The sequence below is a fragment of the Oncorhynchus masou genome, chromosome 11 (genome assembly GCF_036934945.1).
Source record: "Oncorhynchus masou masou isolate Uvic2021 chromosome 11, UVic_Omas_1.1, whole genome shotgun sequence".
Lineage (NCBI taxonomy): Eukaryota > Metazoa > Chordata > Actinopteri > Salmoniformes > Salmonidae > Oncorhynchus > Oncorhynchus masou.
The window spans coordinates 15,024,299-15,051,582 of record NC_088222.1 but is presented as its reverse complement, the minus strand read 5'-3'; the positions used below and the strand labels follow the sequence as shown (position 1 = coordinate 15,051,582).

The 27,284-nt window shown below is 41.8% G+C and overlaps 1 protein-coding gene across 1 annotated transcript in view; it reads left to right on the top strand.

The window, feature by feature from the left end:
* Window positions 1-27,284, top strand: part of LOC135548171 (chondroitin sulfate N-acetylgalactosaminyltransferase 1-like) — a 58,868-nt gene that overhangs the window by 14,981 nt on the left and 16,603 nt on the right. Inside the window, exons 2-4 of the mRNA XM_064977496.1 lie at window positions 11,390-12,745; window positions 19,489-19,705; window positions 21,350-21,451. Of these exons, the coding sequence (XP_064833568.1) occupies window positions 12,010-12,745; window positions 19,489-19,705; window positions 21,350-21,451 (1,055 nt within the window). The 5' untranslated portion in view covers window positions 11,390-12,009. The remainder of the gene's footprint in view (window positions 1-11,389; window positions 12,746-19,488; window positions 19,706-21,349; window positions 21,452-27,284) is intronic.

Here is a 27,284-nt window from a genome sequence, read left to right as displayed (position 1 = left end):
TCACAAAGTGAAAACATGTTCTTAGAGATCTCTGCAAATGTTTTGAAAATGTAATATAGAAAAATCTAATTTAAATAAGTATTCACACCCCTGTGTCAATCATTTGTAGGAGCACCCTTGGCAGCAATCACAGATGTGAGTTTTTCTGGGTACGTCTCTAAGAACTTTCCACACCTGGATTGTGCAACATTTGCCCATTATTATTTTCAAAGTTCTTCAAGCTCTGTCAAATTGGTTGTTGATCATTTCTAGACAACCATCTTCAGGTCTTGCCATATGTTTTCAAATAGATTTAAGTCCGAACTGTAATTCGGCCACTCAGGAACATTCACTGTCTTCTTGGTAAGCAAATCCAGTGTAGATTTGGCCTTGTGTTTTAGGTTATTGTCCTGCTAAAAGGTGAATTGATCTCCCAGTGGAAAGCAGACTGAACAAGGTTTTCCTCTATGATTTTGCCTGTGCTTAGCACCATTCTGTTCCTTTTTTATCCTGAAAAACTCCTCAATCCTTAACGATTACAAACATACCCATAACATGATGCAGCCACCACCATGCTTGATAATATGGAGAGCGGTACTCAGTGATGTGTTGTGTTGCATTTGCACACAACATAAACCTTTGTATTCAGGACATAAATGTAATTTCTTTGCCACATTTTTTGCAGTTTTACTTTAGTTTACTTTAGCTTCCTGGTTTCCACTCTATAATTTAGGTTAGTATTATGGAGAAACTATACTGAACAAAAATGTAAATGCAGCATGCAACAATTTCAAAGTTTTTACTGAGTTACAGTTCACATAAGAAATCAGTCAATTGAAATAAATTCATTAGGCAGTAATCTATAGATTTCACACGAGTGGAAATACAGATATGCATCTGTTGGTCATATCTTTAAAAAAGGTAGATGTGTGGATCAGACAACCAGTCAGTATCTGGTGTGACCACCATTTTCCGCATGCAGAGCAACACATCTGCTTTGCATAGAGTTGATCAGGCTGCTGATTGTGGCCTGTGGAATGTTGTCCCACTCCTCTACAATAGCTGAGCAATGTTACTGGATGTTGGCGGGAACTGAAACACGCTATGCCACAAGTTTTGAGGGTGCATGCAATTGGCATGCTGACTGAAGGAATATCGACCAGAGCTCTTGCCAGAGAATTTAATGTTAACCTCTCTACCAAACTTACTGCTTGACTGAGGGACCTTACAGATAATTGTATGGGGTACAGAGATGAGGTAGTCAATCAAAAACAATGTTAATTAAACATGCAACTTATGCGACTTGTTAAGCACATGTTACTCCTGAAGTTATTTAGTTATTTATTTGCCATAAAAAAAGGGTTGAATACTTATTGACTCAAAACATTTCAGCTTTTCATTTGTAATTAATATATACGTACAGTACCAGTCAAAAGTTTGAACACACCTACTTATTCCAGGGTTTTTCATTATTTTGTATTTTTTTCTACATTATAGAATAATAGTGAACACAATTCAAAACTATGAAATAACACATATGTAATTATGTAGTAACCAAAAAAGTGTTAAACATTTGAGATTATTCAAAGTAGCCACCCTTTGCCTTCATGACAGCTTTTCACACTCTTGGCATTCTCTCAAACAGCTTAATGAGGTAGTCACCTGGAATGCGTTACAATTTACAGGTGGGCATTCTTAAAAGTTAATTTGTAGAATTTATTTTCTTCTTAATGCGTTTGAGCAAATCAGTTGTGTTGTGACAAGGTATGGGTGGTATACAGAAGATAACCCTATTTGGTAAAAGACCAAATCCATATTATGGAAAGAACAGCTCAAATAAGCAAAGAGAAACGACAGTCCATCATTACTTTAAGACATGAAGGTCACTCAATCCGGAACATTTCAAGAACTTTGAAAGTTTCTTCAAGTGCAGCCACAAAAACCATCAAGCACTATGATGAAACTGGCTCTCATGAGGACTGTCATAGGAAAGGAAGACCCAGAGTTACTTCTGTTGCAGAGGATAAGTTCATTAGAGTTAACTGCACCTCAGATTGGTATGTAAACAACTATGAAAAATATGGTAAAATCTTGGTAAATAGTGTGGTCTACAGCTTATCATGAGATACTCTACCTCAGACTAACAAAACCTCGAGACTTCCTTAGATTTTCTGTACCAGCTGTTGTTTACAAATATGCATAGGCCACCTTGTCTTACCAGAGACCGCTGTTCTATCCTGCAGAAAAATCTTAAACCCCGCCAGCTGTATGTTAATCATGTCCTCGTTCAACCACAATTCGGAGATATTACAGTTTTTAATGTCCCGTTGGTAGGATATACGTGCTCGTAGTTTGTCTATTTTATTATCAATTGATTGTACGTTGACTAATAGGACCGATGCTAAAGGTAAGTTACCCTCTTGGTGATGGAACCTTACAAGGCACCCGGAGCGTCGTCCACAATGCCTCCGTCTTTTCCTCCTGTGAATGACGGGGATGAGGGCCTTGTAGGGAGTCTGGAGTAAATCCTTCCCAACCAACTCATTGAAGAAGAAAAATTCCTCCAGTACAGGGTGAGTAATCGCTGCCCTGATATCAAGAAGCTATTTTCGGGCATAAGACAAGGTAGCAGAAACATGATGTACAAAATAAGTTACAAATAACGCGAAAAAACATACACAATAACACAATTGGTTACGGGATCGTAAAACGACGCCCATCTCCTTCGGCTCCATTATTGGGTATTGGGTGTAGGCCAGTGACCCATAATCTCAATTTAATCCATTTTGAATTCAGGCTGTAAACCAACAAGGTGTGGAAAAAGTCAAGAGGTGTGTATACTTTCTGAAGGCACTGTCTATAGTAGCAAAGTTATTGTTACTCATTGTGTATTTATTCCTTTTTTTAATGTTAGTCTACACATGTTGTTTACGAAGCATGTGACAAATACAATTTGGTTTGATTCGAAATGTGTTGTTTTACGGCGGCCCTGGAGCAAATTAGGGTAGTATATGGGGCTTTCGTGACACAGATCACTGCACCTACACATAGCCCATCTGTAAACAGCCCATCCAACTACCTCATCCCCATACTGTATTTATTTATTTATCTTTCTCCTTTGCACCCCATTATCTCTACTTGCACATTACTCTTCTGCCCATCTACCATTCCAATGTTTAATTGCTATATTGTAATTACTTTGCCACCATGGCCTATGTATTGCCTTAACTCCCTTATCTTACCTCATTTTCACTTACTGTATATAGACTTTTTCTTTTCTTTTTTTCTACTGAATTATTGACTGTATGTTTTGTTTATATGTCTAGGTATATGTAGGTCTATGGTGGCCTGAATTGGTTCCCAATCAGAGACAGCTGTTTATCGTTGTCTCTGATTTGGGATCCTATTTAGGTTTCCATTTTGGTTTTGTGGGTTATTGTCTATGTGTAGTTGCATGTCAGCACTCGTGTTATAGCTTCACGTTAGTTTGATTAGTGTTCCTGGTTTAAATAAAGAAGAATGTATTCATATCATGCTGCGCCTTGGTCTCCTCATTATGACGAACGTGACAGCTATGCTTTATCTTGGCCAGGTCGCAGTTGCAAATAAGAAGTTGTTCTCAACTAGCCTACCTGGTTAAATAAAGGTGAAATAAAATCAATTAATTAAAATACAGCAAAGCAATGCGACACAAACAAAAACACAGAGTTACATATGGAATAAACAAAACATACAGTAAATAATACAATAGAAAAAAGTCTATGTGTGTGCAACTGAGGTAAGATTAGGGAGGTAAAGGCAATAAATAGGCCATAGTGGCGAAATAATGACAATTTAGCAATTAAACACTGGAGTGATAGAGACTGGAGTGATAGATGTGCAGAAGCTGAATGTGAAAGTAGAGAGAAAAAAAAAGAAAAAAAAGAACCATATGGGGATGAGGTAGTTGGATGGGCTATTTACACATAGGCTATGTACAGGTGCAGTGATCTGTGAGCTGCTCTGACAGCTGGTGCTTAAAGTTAGTAAGGGAGATATGAGTCTCCAGCTTAGGTGATTTTTGCAATTAGTTCCAGTCATTGGCAGCAGAGAACTGGAAGGAAAGGTGGCCAAATGAAGAATTGGCTCTGGGGGTGACCAGTGAAATATACCTGCTGGAGCGTGTGCTACGGGTGGGCGTGTGCTACGGGTCATGTACAGTATATAATAGTCATGCACAGTATATACTAGTCATATAGTAGTCATGTACAGTATATAATAGTCATATAGTATATACTCGTCATATAGCAGTCATGTAAATGATCTGGTTTATAAAGAATTATATACTGGTTTATACATCTGGTTTATTATTTATCTATCAAATCATACACAATGTGTAATGGCGATGGTTGTAAATCTGAGTCCATAGAGGTGTGCTTAGGTGTTCCGCAAGGTTCTATTTTGGGCCCACTTTTGTTCATTTTGTATATCAACAACATTGGGGATCTTATTGAAACAGCGGATGTTCATTTTTATGCAGACGATACTGTTCTTTATTCAAGTGGTAGTAGTTTATCTTCAGCTTTTGAAAATGCCCAAAGAGCATTTAACATCATACAACAGAATCTGTATGATTTAAAGCTGGATCTAAATTTGGGTAAAACAAAATGCATGGTATTTTCAAATGCCAGGCATGTTACTAATCATGCCATTGCTACATTGGCTTGACATACTATAGAGCAAGATAAAGTGTACTAATATTTGGGTGTGTATGTTGATGATACGCTGAGCTTCACTGTGCATGTAGAGAACTTGATAAGGAAGCTCAAGCTGAGAATAGGTTTTTATTACCGGCATAAGGCTCGTTTTTCTTTGGAGGCCAGGAAGGAGCTGGTACAATGCACATTACTGGCAGTTTTAGATTTTAGTGATGTTATATATACGCAGGTCTCAACCACTACCCTGAGAGCACTTGATTCAGTGTACCATGCAGCCCTCAGGTTAATTTCAAATCCAAAACGTCTAACACATCGTTGTGATCTCTGGCGCTGTTGTTGGCTGGATGTCATTGACCTTGCGGAGGCTTAATCACTGGTATACACTGATTTATAAGGCTATATTGGATAAAATACCATTTTCTCTCTGTTCTTTTTTAGTCAGGTCAGTAAAGAAATATACATTTGCTTCTAACAGTACCAAAAATTAGAACAGGTCATAGTAGAAATAGGTCTAGTTACTTAGCTCCGTGGTCCTGGAATTCTCTCAGGAACATTTTAAATTTGATGATCTAGTTTCGTTGGTGGAGTTTAAACACTTGATCAATGTATACTGTATATCATAGAAGAGTGTAAATGTCTTTAGGACAGCTGTTTTTAGTCAAGACTTTGGTGTTTTTAACGTAATATGTAATAGTTGTAATGTATGTGTGTCTATGGTGTTATTTAATGTTGTGTTAGTGTCTGTAAGTTGTTTTGTCTGAAACGTTGTTCCCTTTACTGCTATTGGATCAGGTCTCTCTTGGAAAAGAGAAAATGAGAAAAACCTGTAAAAATAAAGGTTAAATAAATGTACAGTATATAACAGTCATGCACAGTATATAATAATCATATAGTAGTCATGCACAGTATATAATAATCATATAGTAGTCATGCACAGTATATAATAATCATATAGTAGTCATGCACAGTATATAATAGTCATATAGTAGTCATGCACAGTATATAATAATCATATAGTAGTCATGCACAGTATATAATAATCATATAGTAGTCATGCACAGTATATAATAGTCATATAGTAGTCATGCACAGTATATAATAATCATATAGTAGTCATGCACAGTATATAATAGTCATATAGTAGTCATGCACAGTATATAATAATCATATAGTAGTCATGCACAGTATATAACAGTCATGCACAGTATATAATAATCATATAGTAGTCATGCACAGTATATAATAGTCATATAGTAGTCATGCACAGTATATAATAATCATATAGTAGTCATGCAAAGTATATAATAATCATATAGTAGTCATGCACAGTATATAATAGTCATATAGTAGTCATGCACAGTATATAATAATCATATAGTAGTCATGCACAGTATATAATAGTCATATAGTAGTCATGCACATTATATAATAATCATATAGTAGTCATGCACAGTATATAATAATCATATAGTAGTCATGCACAGTATATAATAATCATATAGTAGTCATGCACAGTATATAATAGTCATATAGTAGTCATGCACAGTATATAATAATCATATAGTAGTCATGCACAGTATATAATAATCATATAGTAGTCATGCACAGTATATAATAATCATATAGTAGTCATGCACAGTATATAATAGTCATATAGTAGTCATGCACAGTATATAATAGTCATATAGTAGTCATGCACAGTATATAATAATCATATAGTAGTCATGCACAGTATATAATAATCATATAGTAGTCATGCACAGTATATAATAGTCATATAGTAGTCATGCACAGTATATAATAATCATATAGTAGTCATGCACAGTATATAATAATCATATAGTAGTCATGCACAGTATATAATAATCATATAGTAGTCATGCACAGTATATAATAGTCATATAGTAGTCATGCACAGTATATAATAGTCATATAGTAGTCATGCACAGTATATAATAGTCATATAGTAGTCATGCACAGTATATAATAATCATATAGTAGTCATGCACAGTATATAATAATCATATAGTAGTCATGCACAGTATATAATAATCATATAGTAGTCATGCACAGTATATAATAGTCATATAGTAGTCATGCACAGTATATAATAGTCATATAGTAGTCATGCACAGTATATAATAGTCATATAGTAGTCATGCACAGTATATAATAGTCATATAGTAGTCATGCACAGTATATAATAGTCATATAGTAGTCATGCACAGTATATAATAGTCATATAGTAGTCATGCACAGTATATAATAGTCATATAGTAGTCATGCACAGTATATAATAGTCATATAGTAGTCATGCACAGTATATAATAGTCATATAGTAGTCATGCACAGTATATAATAGTCATATAGTAGTCATGCACAGTATATAATAGTCATATAGTAGTCATGCACAGTATATAATAGTCATATAGTAGTCATGCACAGTATATAATAGTCATATAGTAGTCATGCACAGTATATAATAGTCATATAGTAGTCATGCACAGTATATAATAGTCATATAGTAGTCATGCACAGTATATAATAGTCATATAGTAGTCATGCACAGTATATAACAGTCATATAGTAGTCATGCACAGTATATAATAGTCATATAGTAGTCATGCACAGTATATAATAGTCATATAGTAGTCATGCACAGTATATAATAGTCATATAGTAGTCATGCACAGTATATAATAGTCATATAGTAGTCATGCACAGTATATAATAGTCATATAACAGTCATGCACAGTATATAATAGTCATATAACAGTCATGCACAGTGTATAATAGTCATATAGTAGTCATGCACAGTATATAATAGTGATGTACAGTACATAATAGTCATGTATGGCACAAGTCATTTAGTAGTCATGTACAGTATATAATAGTCATATAGTAAATACTAGTCATATAATAGTCATGTATGGCACAAGTCATTTAGTAGTCATGTACAGTATATACTAGTCATATAGTATATACTAGTCATATAATAGTCATGTACAGTATATAATAGTCATTTAGTAGTCATGTACAGTATATAATAGTCATATAGTATATACTAGTCATATAATAGTCATGTACAGTATATAATAGTCATTTAGTAGTCATGTACAGTATATAATAGTCATATAGTATATACTAGTCATATAATAGTCACGTACAGTATATAATAGTCATATAGTATATACTAGTCATGTAGTAGTCATGTACAGTTCATAATTCTCATATAGTAGTCATGTACAGTATATAATAGTCGTATTGTATATACTAGTCTATACTTGGTATATACTTGGTTTAAGTCAGTTCACAATTGTAAATGAGAACTTGTTCTCTACTTGCCTACCTGGTTAAATAAAGGTGAAATAAAGCTAGCAGAGCAGCCCAAGCATCTCTTTCCTAAGATGTTGGTTTGAGCTAGCAGAGCAGCCCAGGCATCTCTTTCCTAAGATGTTGGTTTGAGCTAGCAGAGCAGCCCAAGCATCTCTTTCCTAAGATGTTGGTTTGAGCTAGCAGAGCAACCCAGGCATCTCTTTCCTAAGATGTTGGTTTGAGCTAGCAGAGCAGCCCAAGCATCTCTTTCCTAAGATGTTGGTTTGAGCTAGCAGAGCAACCCAGGCATCTCTTTCCTAAGATGTTGGTTTGAGCTAGCAGAGCAGCCCAAGCATCTCTTTCCTAAGATGTTGGTTTGAGCTAGCAGAGCAGTCCAGGCATCTCTTTCCTAAGATGTTGGTTTGAGCTAGCAGAGCAGTCCAGGCATCTCTTTCCTAAGATGTTGGTTTGAGCTAGCAGAGCAGCCCAGGCATCTCTTTCCTAAGATGTTGGTTTGAGCTATCAGAGCAGCCCAGGCATCTCTTTCCTAAGATGTTGGTTTGAGCTATCAGAGCAGCCCAGGCATCTCTTTCCTAAGCTGTTGGTTTGAGCTAGCAGAGCAACCCAGGCATCTCTTTCCTAAGCTGTTGGTTTGAGCTAGCAGAGCAGCCCAGGCATCTCTTTCCTAAGATGTTGGTTTGAGCTAGCAGAGCCCTGGCAGCACAGCTCCTAAATACAGTCCAGTATTCAGTGCTGATATAACTGATCCTTTCATTGGGAGCAGACTGCACCAAGCCTATAAAAGAGCTAATTGTGTGGTGATTTAACAGAGAGACACACATACAGTCACACTAGCTAACACACTAACTGATTGATTTGATTTGATTTGACTAGCTAACTACATTTACAAACACACATGGGTACGTGTGTCCATCGTGCACAGCACACACAGGTATGGAAACAGAGGCCTACAGACAAGCAGTCTTTTTCTGTCTCTGTCCATACAGTTGTCATGACGTTGGCCTGTGGGTGAGGTTTATGATCCCCTCCATAAATACCTTTCTCCCTTTCCTCTCTCTTGACTCTACAGAAGGACTCTTGGAAAGCCTTTGTTAAACAGATAGAGTCTGGGAACATCAAAAGGTGGGGGGAAAGGAACCATATTTCGGTAATCCAACCAGTTGAAAATATGCGTTGGTACTTAATGAATATGATGTCAGATCCGTTGGCGTCTGAGACATTCTTACTAATGATAGGATGACATAAAGTGTATCTTGGAAGGTCTACACATAATCGTTAACAGATTCACATGGAATTGTTGTGAAATTTAAATGTTTAAATATGAAACTATTAATGAAAAGATGAAATGTAATTTTAGCTTCCAAATGAGAGAATTGGGTTTTCATAAGGTTAAAGCTCTGCTCACTCAGTGGCCCGCCCATGTAAAGAGACATTGGTTATAAACTATGAAACACACCCTTCTCTCCCCTCCTATATAAAACCCTTGACGAAAATGTAACTTTCTGTTCCGAGGACATTAGGGTGACAATCCTACGTTAAAAGGGCTCAGATAATAAGCTGTTCCAAGGACGTGTGGACTTGAGATCCCCACATTGAAAGGACATAGACCACCTACAGAACTAAGCCAACCTTAGAGAATCTAATGAAATTAGCATCGAATTCCAATGTGAAGGTGATGACCTACATGTCGGAAGGATGAATTTCAACTATACCAGCCAGAATATAGCATGAGCATATAGCATGGCAACTTGGTATGAACTTTGAACTCTTATTCACGAAAGAAGTGCTACCCTTTCCGCCCACTAAACGTTGGCTAGGAGAGGACGGACAGAGTATCCATTCTGCCACGCTCCAGTTCACCACTAGAAAGTCTTCAGAGGACCAGAGATCCATAAAGGGCAAACCGGTCTTCTATCGATGACCAATCTACCGAAGCACAGCTCAGAGTAAATATTTATTGCATTCTCCTTTTTCAAATGGGCGGTAATTTAGAATGCATAAGATACTGTATTTACGATAGCATAGCTTCTCCCTTTGTTACTCAGTCTTTCCGCTCTTTCACTCAAACCCAACCCTCTTTCCTTTGTGTAACCAGCTGTCATGTTGACTCCGTCCACCAGGGACGTTTTCTTTATGACATCATTTGTAATCAATGTATGATCCATTCTGTGTGTATGTAATTCTGTGTGATTAGTTAGGTATTTAGTAAATAAATAATTAAACCTAATTTTGTATTACTGATTCAACTTGTTAGCCAGGGTTCGTGAAGATAACCAAGAATTTACAACTTTCAAATGAGACTAAGGTGAGGATTAAATATTGACTGCTATTGATGTAAAAGATTACAAGGTCCTTAAGAGTTTATTCTGAAGATAACAGCTCTATAAACATTATTTTGCGGTGCCCTGACTTTCTAGTTAATTATCTACCTGATTAGCTTAATCAAGTAATATTAATTACAGAGAAATTATTTTATAGAATATCATGTCATATCACTTAATCCGGTTTAGCCAAAGACACGACACGGTCTTAATCTGATTAAGGAAATGTGCTTGTGAAATAGCAAGGGGAAGAAAAAAAGGTAGGAGAGAGGAGAGTTTGTGTAGGTGAGTAAATGCCCTATTTTCTTACTTTTCTTGTTTTGTGTTTATACTTCCACCGATCCCAATATTCCACAGTATGAGGACAGGACAGATAGACATGTCCACACATGGCTTCAAACCATACTGTTTCCAGAATAGCCCCCATAGTGTCACACTGTCACCACTGACAACAATGGCCGTGTTCGAGAGGATCAAAACCACAATGTATCATGGGTAAATTGTGACTGGCTGACTGATCTACAAATAATAATGAGTCGTTATCTATGATGGAAGGTGATTTGTAGATCAGTCAGTTGGCAGTCGCCTGCAGTTGTTTTAATGCTCTTGAACATGGCCATTGTTATTCAGCAGTTAAAGGGACTGGGAAATGCTCTGCTTGGCAATGTCACCAGGTAGAAACCCACACTTTTAGCTCATATTAAAATAAACATTTCAAAATTGTGTGGCGTGTTTTCTAATCTGAGTTAGATATTGAAACTATTTTCTGTCCCTATATCCTCATACAATAGACTTCAGGTTTAAGCCCTCCTCAAGCCCTCGAGGGTTAGGAAAATGTTTACCTTCTGTGCAAATAAGACCTCAAAGATGGAGAGATTTACCACAAAGTGAATATACCAAGACATATATGTCTAGATGAAAGAGATTGAGGGAATGTATAATGATGGTGATGATGATATCATACACTCAAAAACCTTAACTGTAAATTAACACCAACTGAGTTATAACTCTCTCTCTCTCTCTCTCTCTCTCTCTCTCTCTCTCTCTCTCTCTCAGGCGACTCATGGAAGTACACATCTAGAAAGAACTGCCAGTGAACATAGTTGTGAATTCACCTTCTTCTAGAGAATGTGGATTTCCCCTCTCTGCAGTTTACTCAATTTCCGACCATGACAAAAAATGTCATCATCCCTAAACATGAGACCAGTGGAACATAGGGCAAGTCAAAGAGAGACAGACATTCTCTCAGGGGTCTGTAATGGAACCTCAGCATCAGACAGGAAGGAAAGAACAAGGTGAACAGAGAAAGTAGTAGGACCACGTGTGATGTGACTCACTGATGAATAGCGTCTGCTACCAATGACTGTATCAGAAATAGAAGTAGCCAGGTTCTGGACCCTGTTGAGCCTTCCTGGGCCTCATCCAGGGGAGAGGGCGGCGTGGCCAATGGACCTCACCCTTGACTACAGACATACGGATGAAGAACCCAGACATTGGTATAAGCAATGTACAATGAGACAAATAATGAGCAAAGTTATCATTCTGGCTGATCTTCTCTGGTTAGTCAGACATTATTAACAATTCCATTCTAGTGGACGGTGAGACTGTATTCACCGCTGGAGGGTAAGGTGTGTTCAGTTGTGTGTGTTTCCCTGGGTCCTCTGGGTGATAGCGGGATGCTGCGGAGGGGTCTGCTGGCCTGGGTGTCCCGTGTGGGCGTTCTGCTGGTCCTAGTGTGCTGCTCTCTGTCCCTTCTCTACGTCATGACCTGCAGCCCCCACTCCGAGGACAACCTGGTGAGCCATGCCCTGCCACGCCCCGGGATGGGCGTTGGGGTAGGAGGGGCAGCAGGAGGCACGGGGGCGGCTCAGAGCGGACCCACTGGGCGGAATGGATACCAAGCCATGCTTGCAGAGCGCGAGGAGCAACACAAGTTCCACATCACTAGTTTAAAGAAACAAATCGCCCAGCTGAAGGAGGCGCTACAGGAGCGCAGCGAGCAGCTGAAAGGAGTTCAAGACTCCATGGAGCGAGGGACAGGGGGAGGCCGGGGTGGCCAGTCCCCAGGAGGAGGTATCCTTGGGGAGGGAGGACAAGGGCCAGGGGCCGACAGGAGCCACGCTGACCTTCAGGAGTTCCTCCACAGTCAGCTGGGCCGGGCGGAGGTCCACCAGGGGACTAGACTGCCCAGTGAGTACGCCATGGTGCCCTTCGAGAGCTTCACCCTGCAGAGGGTGTACCAGCTGGAGATGGGCCTGACAAGGCACCCTGAGGAGAAGCCTGTGAGGAAGGACCGGAGGGATGAGCTGAGTGAAGCGCTAGAGACAGCCCTGCAGAGTCTCAACACGCCCCGCAACGGAGCAGACAAGGGCCACACCACCAAGGTCTACTCAGCATCAGACTTCATAGAAGGTGAGTCATTAAGCTCAATACCAGAGCCAAACATACAGTATGTATACAGCTATATATAAATGTATGGCATATCTACAATATATACAGTGCATATATACGGTGCATTCGGAAAGTATTCAGACCCCTTAACATTATAGCCTTATTCTAATACTTATTCAATAACCTGTAATGACAAAAACAGGATTTTAGACATTTTTTGCAAATTTATTACAAATAAAAACTGAAATATCACATTTACGTAAGAATTCAGACCCTTTACTCAGAGATGTTAGATCGGGTTCAAGTCCAGGCTTTGGACGGGAAACTCAAGGACACTGAAAAATATCTACACAGCATGATGCTGCCACCACCACGCTTCACCGTAGTGATGGTGCCAGATTTACACCAGACATGAGTCTTGGCATTCAGGCCAATGAGTTCAATCTTGGTTTCATAAGACCAGAGAATATTATTTCTCATGATCTGAGAGTCTTTGGTTGCCTTTTGACAAACTCCAAACGGCTGTCATGTGCCTTTTTACTGAGGAGTGGCTTCTGTCTGGCCACTCTACCATAAACGCCTGATTGGTGTGCTGCAGAGATGGTTGTCCTTCTGGAAGGTTCTCCCATCTCCACAGAGGAACTCTGGAGCTCTTTCAGAGTGACCATTGGGTTCTTGGTCACCTCCCTGACCACGGCACTTCTCCTCTGATTCCTCAGTTTGGCCGGGCCACCAGCTCTAGGAAGAGTCTTGGTGGTCCCAAAGTTCTTCCATTTACGAATGATGGAGGCCAATGTGTTCTTGGGGACCTTCACTGCTGCAGAAATGTTTTGGTACACTTCCCCAGATCTGTGCCTTGACACAATACTGTCTCGGAGCTCTACGTACAATTCCTTGAGCTCATTGCTTGGTTTTTACTCTGACTTGCACTGTCAACTGTGGGACCTTATATAGACAGGTATGTGCCTTTCCAAATCATGTCCAATTAATTGAATTTACCACAGGTGGACTCCAAACAAGTTGTAGAAACATCTCAAGGATGATCAATGGATACATGATGCACCTGACCTCAATTCCGGGTGTCATAGCAAAGGGTCTGAAAAGATATGTAAATAAGGTAATTCTGCTTTTTATTTGTATACAATTTTGAAAAAATTCTATAAACCTGTATTCGCTTTGTCATTATGGGGTATTGTGTGTATATTGATGAGGGAAAATATTTGTTTAATCTGTTTTAGAATAAGGCTGTAAGATAACAACATGTGGAAAAGGGGAAGGGCTCTGAATACTTTCCGAATGCACTGCGTACATTTGAAGTCGGAAGTTTACTTACACTTAGGTTGGAGTCATTAAAACTCGTTTTTCAACCTCTCCACACATTTCTTGTTAACAAACTATAGTTCTGAAAGGTTGGTGAGGTCATCTATTTTGTGCATGACACAAGTAATTTTTCCAACAATTGTTTACAGACAGATTATTTTACTTATAATTCACTGTATCACAATTCCAGTGGGTCAGAAGTTTACATATACTAAGTTGACTGTGCCTTTAAACAGCTTGGAAAATTCCAGAAAATTATGTTATGGCTTTACAAGCTTCTGATACTCTAATTGGCATCATTTTAGTCAATTGGAGGTGTACCTGTGGATGTATTTCAAGGCCTACCTTCAAACTCAGTGCCTCTTTGTTTGACATCATGGTTACATCAAAATAAATCAGCCAAGACCTCAGAAAAAAAATTGTAAACCTCCACAATTCTGGTTCATCCTTGGGAGCAATTTCCAAACACCTGAAGGTACCACGTTCATCTGTACAAAAAAATTGTATGCAAGTATAAACATCATGGGACCACCCAGCCGTCATACCCCTCAGGAAGGAGACGAGTTCTGTCTCTTAGAGATGAAAGTACTTTGGTGCGAAACATGGAAATCAATCCCAGAACAACAGCAAAGGACCTTGTGAAGATGCTGGAGGAAACAGATACAAAATCATCTATATCCACAGTAAAACGAGTCCTATATTGACATTACTTGAAAGGCCGCTCAGCAAGGAAGAAGCCACTGCTTATGGATGTCATAAGGTGAATTCACCAATTTGTAAGTCGCTCTGGATAAGAGCGTCTGCCAAATGACTTAAATGTAAATGTAATGTAAAATGTAAAACCACCATAAAAAAGCCAGACTACGGTTTGCAACTGCACATGGGGACAAAGATCATACTTTTTGGAGAGATGTCCTCTGGGCTGATGAAACAAAAATAGAACTGTTTGGCCATAATGACCATCGTTATGTTTGGAGGAAAAAGGGGGAGACTTGCAAGCCGAAGAATTACCATCCCAACTGTAAAGCAGGGGGGTGGCAGCATCATGTTGTGGGGGTGCTTTGCTGCAGGAGGGACTGGTGCACTTCACAAAATAGATAATCAGTCAGGAAGTTAAAGCTTGGTTGCAAATGGGTCTTCCAAATGGACAATGACCCCAAGCATACTTCCAAAGTTGTGGCAAAATGGCTTAATGACAACAAAGTCAAGGTATTGGAGTGGCCATCACAAAGCCCTGACCTCAATCCTATAGAACATTTGTGGGCAGAACTGAAATAGCGTGTGCGAGCAATGGAGGCCTACCAACCTGATTCAGTTACACCAGCTCTGTCAGAAGGAATGGACCAAAATTCACCCAAGTTATTGTGGGAAGCTTGCTACCTGAAACGTTTGACCCAAGTTAAACGATTTAAAGGCAATGCTACCAAATACTAATTGAGTAAAAACTGAGTTTAAATGGATTTGGCTCAGGTGTATGTAAACTTCCAACTTCAACTGTACATGGCTTTGCTCCACACTACTTACAATGCATGTCTTATCTTCATGGTTGAGTACCTGTTGAACTATTGGATATTGACATGGTTTTAATAAAAATGGAATCAAGTTTAACTATAGAAAACAAACAGCACAACAAAGCCTCATTTCCAACACGTTTCAAACAGAGAAACTCTGTTATTTCCAGGATTTTGTTGTTTGATTAACATAATGACAAATGCTGAGAATCAGAGCAAAACAATAGAGGATCCTGCTGCCGGGTGCTGAAGAGCCAAAGCCAGGATATCCGGCTAGTCTAGCATGATCTGCAGTAGGAACGGAGCACAGCTGCTTTCCATTCAGTATGTAGCATCTCTACAAGCTCAGAGAGGGGGACTGTTTCCTTCCACAAGCTCAGAGAGAGGAGCTGTTTCCTTTTAAAGGGCAACATCTTTACTGAGGCCACTTCTGACTAATACCTACGTGTACCTGGGAGAGGGAAAGAGTTTGTTTGTGTGTGTGTCTGCAAGGCCTTACACTCGACATGGGCATCCTGAAAATATAGTGAAAACATAATTTCAGCCAGGAGTGTTTACATACATCTTCCTTGAAAGACCTGTTTAGGTATCTGCTATTAAACACTCCGATAGGAAATATGCTTCCACCCTGTAGATAACCAATATGCTAATTATACAAAAACTAGTCTGTCATTGGCCGTGTGTGCAGCAAGTAGCAAACAACAACCATTGTTCAACAACAAAGATGAAATCAGGTGTGTAGGCTAGTTAATGAACCGGTTAGGCTAGTTAATGAACCGGTTAGGCTAGTTAATGAACCGTGTAGGCTAGTTAATGAATTGGTTAGGCTAGTTAATGAACCGTGTAGGCTAGTTAATGAACCGGTTAGGCTAGTTAATGAACCGGTTAGGCCAGTTAATGAACCGTGTAGGCTAGTTAATGAACCGGTTAGGCTAGTTAATGAACCGTGTAGGCTAGTTAATGAACCGGTTAGGCTAGTTAATAAACCGGTTAGGCTAGTTAATGAACCGTGTAGGCTAGTTAATGAACCGGTTAGGCTAGTTAATGAACCGGTTAGGCTAGTTAATGAACCGGTTAGGCTAGTTAATGAACCGGTTAGGCTAGTTAATGAACCGGTTAGGCTAGTTAATGAACCGTGTTATATCTACTGACATTTGTTGTTTCTCTAAAATCTGAAATCGTGACACACGGCGCTGCATGATTTACAACTGCCCCGTTGACGGGACCCCTATCCCGAAGACGTTTTAATGAACCATGTAGGCTAGTTAATGAACTGACAACTGTCTTTAGCTTAGCAGCTCTCCTTCGCCTGTCCTTTTAACTTAATTGTACTAGTGGACAAGTATCTTTTCATTTACTCAGACAACTTGAAGCTTGTTGAGATGCTGACGATTATAAAGGGAGCATTAGGAGCTCTGCCAATCCTCAGTTAGCGAGCCGTGACTGAACACAAATAGTGAATGCTGCCCGTTGGCTGTGCTGAATGGAGTTTTTCAAGAGCTGCTATGGGTGGATTTGCTCAGCTGTCGTACAGAAAGAATGAGACAGAGGTAACGAGACAACAGGAATGAGAGAGAGAGAGAGAGAGAGAGAGAGAGAGAGAGAGAGAGAGAGAGAGAGAGAGAGGATGAGAGTGAAAGAGAGAACAACACAGTGAATGAGAGTGAGAAAAAACTAGATGTTTGGGTGGAAAAAGAGTGGTATGCTGTGTGAGTGACAAACATGTTCATGTGGTACAGTACATGGAGCTAGGCTGCGGAGCCACATCCTGCCCTGTCCCCAGAGTGAAGAGACATGGAGCTAGGCTACGTAGCCACATCCTGCCATGTCCCCAGAGTGAAGAGACATGGAGCTAGGCTACGGAGCCACATCCTGCCCTGTCCCCAGAGTGAAGAGACATGGAGCTAGGCTGCGGAGCCACATCCTGCCATGTCCCCAGAGTGAAGAGACATGGAGCTAGGCTACGGAGCCACATCCTGCCCTGTCCCCAGAGTGAAGAGACATGGAGCTAGGCTGCGGAGCCACATCCTGCACTGTCCCCAAAGTGAAGAGATATGGAGCTAGGCTGCGGAGCCACATCCGGCCCTGTCCCCAGAGTGAAGAGACATGGAGCTAGGCTACGTAGCCACATCCTGCCATGTCCCCAGAGTGAAGAGACATGGAGCTAGGCTACGGAGCCACATCCTGCCCTGTCCCCAGAGTGAAGAGATATGGAGCTAGGCTACGGAGCCACATCCTGCCCTGTCCCCAGAGTGAAGAGATATGGAGCTAGGCTGTAGAGCCACATTCTGCCCTGTCCCCAAAGTGAAGAGATATGGAGCTAGGCTGTGGAGCCACATCCTGCCCTGTCCCCAAAGTGAAGAGATATGGAGCTAGGCTGCGGAGCCACATCCGGCCCTGTCCCCAGAGTGAAGAGATATGGAGCTAGGCTGTGATTTCAAATATCCTGAGTTTTTTTCTTAAATGAAAAGTAGAATGTTTGAAATGGGAGCAAAGTACATCATTCTTTCTTGGATCATTTTCTTTTCAATATGTTGAATCTCACACTGTAGTTCTCTAGTCCAGTAATGTCCGTTGAGACTTGTCTTTGGAACGTTTGATTTTGACTTCAGAAAACAAGAGGTTTTGACTGACAGTTGACAGCTGTGAAATGGAGACAACAGGGACAACGGAGTCTACTGTATTGTTGTTTAGTTATATGTCTGGGTACGTCTAACTTCTATGAGAAGGTATAATCCAGTGTCAGTATGATCTCTATGCGTGACTGGTCTCCTTCAGCTGTCATAATGGCAGAGGGCCCCGGGAACTAGCCAGGAGCAAAGAGGAGAATCAGGGGATGCTGTCCCCTACTGAGACCTGCAATTCCCTTTCTGTCCCTCTGAAATGACCTGTCTGTCCTCTCTCCTTTGGCCTGAAATGCCCTGTCTGTCCTCTCTCCTTTGGCCTGAAATGCCCTGTCTGTCGTTTTCTCCCACGGCCACAGAGCCAATGCTATCCTTCTCTGTCAGAAAATACTTACAAATCCAGGCAGCACAGTAGAGAAATGATTCTCCATTTGACAGATTGTTGACAGTGCAAATGCAGTAACGACGGACAGTCTGGCTGAGTTTGAGTGTGTTTGTGTACAAAGCAAGAAGATGATCCCCAATGGACTACTGGACTTATATCACCATTATAACATTATAATTACAAACAAATAAACACATAGGCAAATAAACTGAACTGCACTTCAAATGTGTGTACATGTATGTGTATATACACTGAGTGTACAAAACATTAAGAACATGCCTTTCCATGACATCAAATAAAATAAAATAAAATGTATTTATATAGCCCTTCGTACATCAGCTGATATCTCAAAGTGCTGTACAGAAACCCAGCCTAAAACCCCAAACAGCAAGCAATGCAGGTGTAGAAGCATGACATAGACTGAGCAGGTGAATCCAGGTGAAAGCTATGATCCCTTATTGATGCCACTTGTTAAATCCACTTCAATCAGTGTAGATGAAGGGGAGGAGGCAGGTTATAGAAGGATTTTTTAAGCCTTGAGACAATTGAGACATATATTGTGTATGTGTGCAAATTCAGAGGGTGAATGGGCAAGACAAAAGTTTCTTTGAACGTGGTATGGTAGTAGGTGCCAGGGTTTTTCACACAGCAGTTTCCTGTGTGTATCAAGAATGGTCCACCACCCAAAGGATATCCAGCCAACTTGACAACTGGGGGAAGCATTGGAGTCAACATGGGCCAGCATCCCTGTGGAACGCTTTAGACACCTTGTAGAGTCCGTTCCCAGACGAATTGAGGCGGTTCTGAGTGCAAAAGGGGGGTGCATTTCAATATTTTGAAGGTGCCTTTTCATGTGTATGTGTGTGACACATGCCTGCACGCATTCGTGGCCTTTGGGTAAACACACTTGTCTCCCTTCCACAGGTATCACTCGGACGGAGAAGGACAAAGGCACTGTGTATGAGCTCACCTTCAAAGGGGACCAGAGCCGTGAGTTCAGGAAACTGGTTCTGTTCCGTCCCTTTGGGCCGCTGATGAAGGTGAAGAACGAGAGGGTGGACACAGCTAACGTCCGCATCAATATCATAGTGCCCCTCTCCCAACGAGCCGACAAGTTCAGACACTTTATGCACAACTTCAGGTACAGTGAGAGCCACTCAGTTATTCATGCATGTTATTGGCTCATTCTCCCCTTCCTTGTATCTCTTCCACTGGGTTGTTGTTGTGTTCTCAGTTAACCTTACGAAAGAACAAGGGTCAAACAAGGGTTCATTAAAAAAAATCATGTTCCATGTCCACTTGTATTAACTGTGATGATTGTATGCCATAACCAACAGAATGAGAAACAGAATATACTGTAGTTAACCATGTTTGACATGCCCTGTTTGTCACAGCAGCAAGGATTCAAACCAAAGGAAGTAATTGCTGTGTTTGTACTCTGATAGTGACAGTATGTGTCTCTCTCTCTCTCTGCTAGAGACGTCGATGGACTCTTTAATTCTTGTGATTTGTTACACTCCTGCACAGCTGCTTATCAAGGCTTTGAGTTTTTTTTATGTCAAATCCTGCTTAGTAGCAGTCTTAAAACCAGCACATAAAACTGATATACTGCAGTGGTGCTGTTCCTGCTGTGCAAAGTCTCCCTGAGTAGCTGAGCAAACGCTTTGGTCTCATCCATATTAATGTAGATGGAGGAGGAGGTGTGTGGAGGTGCAGCGGGTTGTTTGTGTGTGCAGTTTTTTCACAAAGAGAGGAGAGGAATGTTAGAAGGACTAACTTTCTTTCAGAAGCCGTGTGACACATTTACTGAGCACAGCGTATACAGAAAGGACACGTACACAGATAAGTGTACGTTTACTGTATGCACATACACACACACACACACGCACACGCGCACACGCACGCGCACGCACACACACACACACACACACACACACACACACACACACACACACACACACACACACACACACACACACACATATATATTATGTATGACAGGCAAGTAATCAAAGCTTCAATAGCTAAACTTCCCAGCCATATATTCCTAATAACTATCCATTTCAATATCCAGGCCAGGAGGCAACAGACACTAAACACAACACTTCCAACAAACATCTACTAACTTTCTTCTGTTTAAATGGCAAAGGAAGGCCAATCATCTAAGACGACAACGGTAGGTTTACATTATTCATATCTGTCCAATATTGTCTGCTGCAAACATAATCAGAGGTGAGCAGGAGTAGAGGAAAGGAGGGGGAGAAAGAGGAGGAGGAGGAGAGGAGCTGCCCACCGGCTCCTCTGCATTAGCGTTGTACATTTGGCATGTCTCCATTAGAACCTCTGGTGCTCGAGTTCTGGAATGTCACACCAGGGCTGGAGATGGATCACTCCTCAGGGATTCTGTCTGTTACCAAGTCCTCACAGTGTGTCTCTTTAGCAACATAACATATGTACATAGCAAATGTACATTATACATAACATAAAGTGCATGTACGTGATCTTGCTGTAACCCCTTTTGAACTGACCTCTGTTATTGATACCGAATATGTTTTCTATCAAATACATTGAACATTTGGTTTTAAGCTACCTTCAGTGCCAAGTGGGCAGGGTTTGCACTTTGGGGAATATTCCATCGGTTTGGTCAGGCAGGCTTCATCAAACGCAACTAAAGTCTCTGAAAGAAAACCAATGAAATCAACCGTGTTACCCACTGGGTTGTGTGTTGAGTCCTCTGCTTTGTGTGATTAATGATTTCTTCATCTGTGTTTGTTTGTTGTTGCAGAGAGGTGTGTGTGCGGCAGGATGGGCGTATCCACCTAACTGTGGTGTACTTTGGGAAGGACCAAATGAATGAAGTCAAGAGCACGCTGGAGAACACATCTAGGTGGGTGGACACACACTCGCTCACTCTCTCTCTCTCTCTCTCTCTCTCTCTCTCTCTCTCGCTCTCTCGCTCTCTCTCTCTCTCTAATGTAGGAGTGTGGCCACATATAAGCACTCTGTGACCTCTGCCAGTGTTGGATTTTATAGGTCAAGGCTGATAGTGGCCGCGGTGAAATTAGTGTCACATTGACGTCTTCCCTGCATAGAAGATTACAGGTCCAGGGTCAGTTTGAGATGGTGTTGTAGGTGAGATTAGTTCACATGGTACTCTGGTACTTTGCTGATTGTCTGGCAGGTTTCCATGGAGACACTTTAGCCTAAGGTATACCTGGCCGAATGGTTTGCAGGGGTAGAAAGAGAAAGAAGGAGAGAGGGGAATCAAAAGAGAGAGAGAGAGAGAGAGATAGAGAGAGAGAGAGAGACAGATACAGACAGAGCGAGAGAGAGAGAGAGAGAGACAGATACAGACAGAGCGAGAGAGAGAGAGAGAGAGAGAGAGAGAGAGAGAGAGAGAGAGAGAGAGACAGATACAGACAGAGCGAGAGAGAGAGAGAGAGAGAGAGAGAGAGAGAGAGACAGATACAGACAGAGCGAGAGACCTCATGCTGGGCTTTGAGCTGGATTCAGATGTCATGCCACCGCTTTCTCTCTCTGGTTCTCTCTCATCTTTCACTCAAAGGCACCTCATTCTCAACAGCTCTGCTGTCTCTGGGAATGGCCTTGGCGGTTTGAATAGCGAGAAAGAGAGAAATACAAGACAGTATCCTCAGTACATTCAGTGACCTCCTCTAATAACCTGTCTCACTGTGCATGGGGTTGAAGCTGCAGCATGGGGAAGGAACTGTGTTAGGCCTTGGAGAATTTGTTCACTTTGTTCCCAGCAAATACCTTAGACACAGCATATGCCCAGCAAGACATGTTTTGACATCTGCTCTGTAAACAGTCCCTTGTTCTTGCCTGCTTTTTGTACCACAATTCCATTGCCAGTGATTATCATAATAGTCCTGATCAGTCCCAGAGTTGAGTTCACTTTACATCAGACCAGGTTAAGAATAGTATTTGATAGGATTGATTTAGCTGTGTTTGTTCGTTTGTCCAGCATTCCAGACATGCTCAATCAACCGTTCAATGTTCTATTTGAATCCAGGTCTGCTACATTTACATTTACATTACATTTAAGTCATTTAGCAGACGCTCTTATCCAGAGCGACTTACAAATTGGTGAATTCACCTTCTGACATCCAGTGGAACAGCCACTTTACAATAGGATTGAGCAGGATTGAGCTCACGTGACACCAAACATATCTATGTGTCCTGGTCTGTCCTCATGTTACCTTATAAACAGCTCAGTCTGAGTCAATGCATTCAATCTCCATGGTTACTTAACGCTTTATCTGACTCAGTATCAGCCCATTTAATCAAGCACTGATATGTTAGAGAGAGAAAGAGCACAACATCCAAACTCTAATCTTTTTCCTTTTTCTGTTGATTTGGTCTGAATGGTTATGGATTATTTACAGGGGAGAATTAGGGGGAGGGTTGGGTAGACTTTTGCCATTGTCGATGACCTAAATCCTGAACCTGCCTGCCCTCATTGTAGCTCCACATAGACTGCCTCTGCCTGTGTCAATATCTGTTTCCAACAGCAGACAGCATGTGGATCATTTGATGCTATATCCAAACGCATTTTACCCCTTTTGCACTGTACATGTATGTGTTCACATTCACATTGCTCGCCATCCGCTCCTAACTGTCCAGCCCTAGGCGAATGTCCAGCGACAGTGGTCCTCTAAAACACTAGAGGGGGTCGATGTCCGTTCCTTTTAAAACACTAGTCGAAAAGAGACTTGGACTGACCATAGGAACCTTGAGTACATCCGTTCAGCCAAACGACTTAATGCGCTCATCAGTAAACAGGCTCGTTGGGCTCTGTTTTTAATGCAGAAAGTGAGACTCGTTTCGAGTCCCCTAAAACACTTTGTTATTTCTTATCGTCCGGGCTCAAAAAACACCAAGCCTGATGCTTTATCTCGTCTCTTCAGTTCTTCTGAGGTCTCCACCTCATCAGACCCTAATGCAGAAAGGAGATTCTCCCTGTCACTAATGCAGAAAGTGAGACTCATCAGGGAAAGTATAAACAGTCACTAATGCAGAAAGTGAGACTCATCAGGGTATAAACAGTCACTAATGCAGAAAGTGAGACTCATCAGGGTATAAACAGTCACCAATGCAGAAAGTGAGAGACTCATCAGGGTATAAACAGTCACTAATGCAGAAAGTGAGACTCATCAGGGTATAAACAGTCATCTATAAACAGTCACTAATGCAGAAAGTGAGACTCATCAGGGTATAAACAGTCACTAATGTCACTAAAACAGTGCAGAAAGTGAGACTTGGTCAGGCAGAAAGTATAAACAGTCACCAATGCAGAAAGTGAGACTCATCAGGGTATAAACAGTCACTAAGACAGACAGACAGACAGACAGACAGACAGACAGACAGGAGGCATTGCAAGAGAGAGAGAGAGAGAGAGACAGACAGACAGACAGACAGACAGACAGACAGACAGACAGACAGACAGACAGACAGACAGAGGCATTGAAGAGAGAGAGAGAGAGAGAGAGAGAGACAGACAGACAGACAGACAGACAGACAGACAGACAGACAGACAGACAGACAGACATTGAAGAGAAAGAGAGAGAGAGAGAGACAGAGCAGAGACAGAACAGACAGACAGACAGACAGACAGAGGCATTGAAGAGAGAGAGAGAGAGAGAGAGAGAGAGAGAGAGAGAGAGAGAGAGAGAGAGAGAGAGAGACAGACAGACAGACAGACAGGCAGCCAGAGGCATTGAAGAGAGAGAGAGACAGACAGACAGAGACAGACAGAGGCATTGAAGAGAGAGAGACAGACAGACAGACAGACAGACAGGCAGCCAGAGGCATTGAAGAGACAGAGACAGAGACAGACAGACAGGCAGACAGACAGACAGAGGCATTGAAGAGAGAGAGAGAGAGAGAGAGAGAGAGAGAGAGAGAGAGAGACAGAGAGACAGACAGACAGACAGGCAGAGACAGACAGAGGCATTGAAGAGAGACAGACAGAGGAGAGAGAGAGAGAGAGAGAGAGAGAGAGAGAGAGAGAGAGAGAGAGAGAGACAGACAGAGACAGACAGACAGACAGACAGACAGACAGACAGACAGACAGACAGACAGACAGACAGACAGACAGACAGACAGAGGCATTGAAGAGAGAGAGAGAGAGAGAGAGAGACAGACAGACAGAGAGACAGATGACAGAGACAGACAGAGGCATTGAAGAGAGAGAGAGAGACAGAGAGACAGACAGACAGACAGACAGACAGAGGCATTGGAGAGAGAGAGAGAGAGAGAGAGAGAGAGAGACAGAGAGAGGCATTGACAGACAGACAGACAGACAGACAGGACAGACAGACAGACATACAGACAGAGGCATTGAAGAGACAGAGAGAGAGAGAGAGAGAGAAGACAGACAGACAGGCAGCCAGAGGCATTGAAGAGACAGAGACAGAGACAGACAGACAGACAGACAGACAGAGGCATTGAAGAGAGAGAGAGAGAGAGAGAGAGAGAGAGAGAGAGAGACAGACAGACAGAGAGAGGCAGAAGAGAGAGAGAGACAGACAGACAGACAGACAGACAGAGGCATTGAAGAGAGAGAGAGAGAGAGAGAGAGAGAGACAGACAGACAGAGATTGAAGAGACAGAGAGACAGACAGACAGACAGACAGACAGAGGCATTAAGAGAGACAGACAGACAGACAGACAGACAGACAGACAGACAGAGGCATTGAAGAGAGAGAGACAGAGACAGAGGCAGACAGACAGAGAGACAGAGACAGACAGACATACAGACAGACAGACAGACAGACAGACAGACAGACAGAGGCATTTAAGAGAGAGAGAGAGAGAGAGAGAGAGAGAGAGAGAGAGACAGGCAGACAGAGGCATTGAAGAGAGAGAGAGAGAGAGAGAGAGAGAGAGAGAGAGACAGACAGACAGGCAGGCAGACAGAGGCATTGAAGAGAGAGAGACAGAGACAGACAGACAGACAGACAGACAGACAGACAGACAGACAGACAGAGACAGAGGCATTGCAGATAGAGAGAGAGAGAGAGAGAGAGAGAGAGAGAGAGAGAGAGAGAGAGAGAGAGACAGACAGACAGACAGACAGACAGACAGAGGCATTGAAGAGAGAGAGAGAGAGACAGACGGGCAGGCAGACAGACAGACAGACAGACAGAGGCATTGAAGAGAGAGAGGGAGAGAGAGAGACAGACAGAGGCATTGAAGAGAGAGAGGGAGAGAGAGAGAGAGAGAGAGACAAACAGACAGACAGGCAGGCAGACAGACAGAGGCATTGAAGAGAGAGAGGGAGAGAGAGAGAGACAGAGACAGACAGAGGCATTGCAGAGAGAGAGAGAGACAGACAGACAGATAGACAGACAGACAGACAGACAGACAGACAGACAGACAGACAGACAGAGAGCTGGCCCAGACCTGCACCAGATGAACATGCCCTTTAAAGCAAACAGGATCACAAAAGGAAATACCAGAGTCTTGGGGCTTCTTGAAATCACTGCCTGGATCCTGACCTAAATCCACTCAAATCAAATCAAATCCAATTTTATTGGTCACATACACATGGTTAGCAGATGTTAAAGCGAGTGTAGCGAAATGCTTGTGCTTTTAGTTCCGACCGTGCAGTAATATCTAACAAGTAATCTAACAATTTCACAACAACTACCTTATACACACAAGTGTAAAGGAATGAATGAGAATATGTACATATAAATATATGGATGAGCGATGGCCGAACGGCATAGACAAGATGCAGCAGATGGTATAGTGTACAGTATATACATATGAGATGAGTAATATAGGGTATGTAAACATTATATAAAGTGGCATTGTTTATAATGACTAGTGATACATTTATTACATCCCATTTTTAATTATTAAAGTGGCTAGAGATTGAGTCAGTATGTTGGCAGCAGCCACTCAATGTCAGTGATGGCTGTTTAGCAATCTGATGGCCTTGAGATAGAAGCTGATTTTCAGTCTCTCGGTCCCAGCTTTGATGCACCTGTACAGACCTCACCTTCTGGATGATAGCGGGTGAACAGGCAGCGGCTTGGGTGGTTGTTGTCCTTGATTATCTTTTTGGCCTTCCTGTGACATTGGGTGGTGTAGGTATCCTGGAAGACAGGTAGTTTGCCCCACAACGTGATGCGTTGTGCAGAACTCACTACCCTCTGGAGAGCCTTACTGTTGTGGGCGGAACAGTTGCCGAACCAGGCGGTGATACAGCCCGACAGGATGCTCTCGATTGTGCATCTGTAAAGGTTTGTGAGTGTTTTTGGTGACAAGCCAAATTTCTTCAGCCTCCTGAGGTTGAAGAGGCGCTGTTGCGCCTTCTTCACCATGCTGTCTGTGTGGGTGGACCATTTCAGTTTGTCTGTGATGTGTACGCCGAGGAACTTAAAATGTTCTACCTTCTCCACTACTGCCCCGTCGATGTGATAGGGGGCTGCTCCCTCTGCTGTTTCCTGAAGTCCACGATCATCTCCTTTGTTTTGTTGACGTTGAGTGTGAGGTTATTATCCTGACACCACACTCCGAGGGCCCTCACCTCCTCTCTGTAGGCCGTCTCATCGTTGTTGGTAATCAAGCCTACCACTGTGGTGTCGTCTGCAAACTTGATGATTGAGTTGGAGGCGTGTATGGCCACACAGTCATGGGTGAACAGGGAGTACAGGAGAGGGCTGAGAATGGACCCTTGTGGGGCCCCAGTG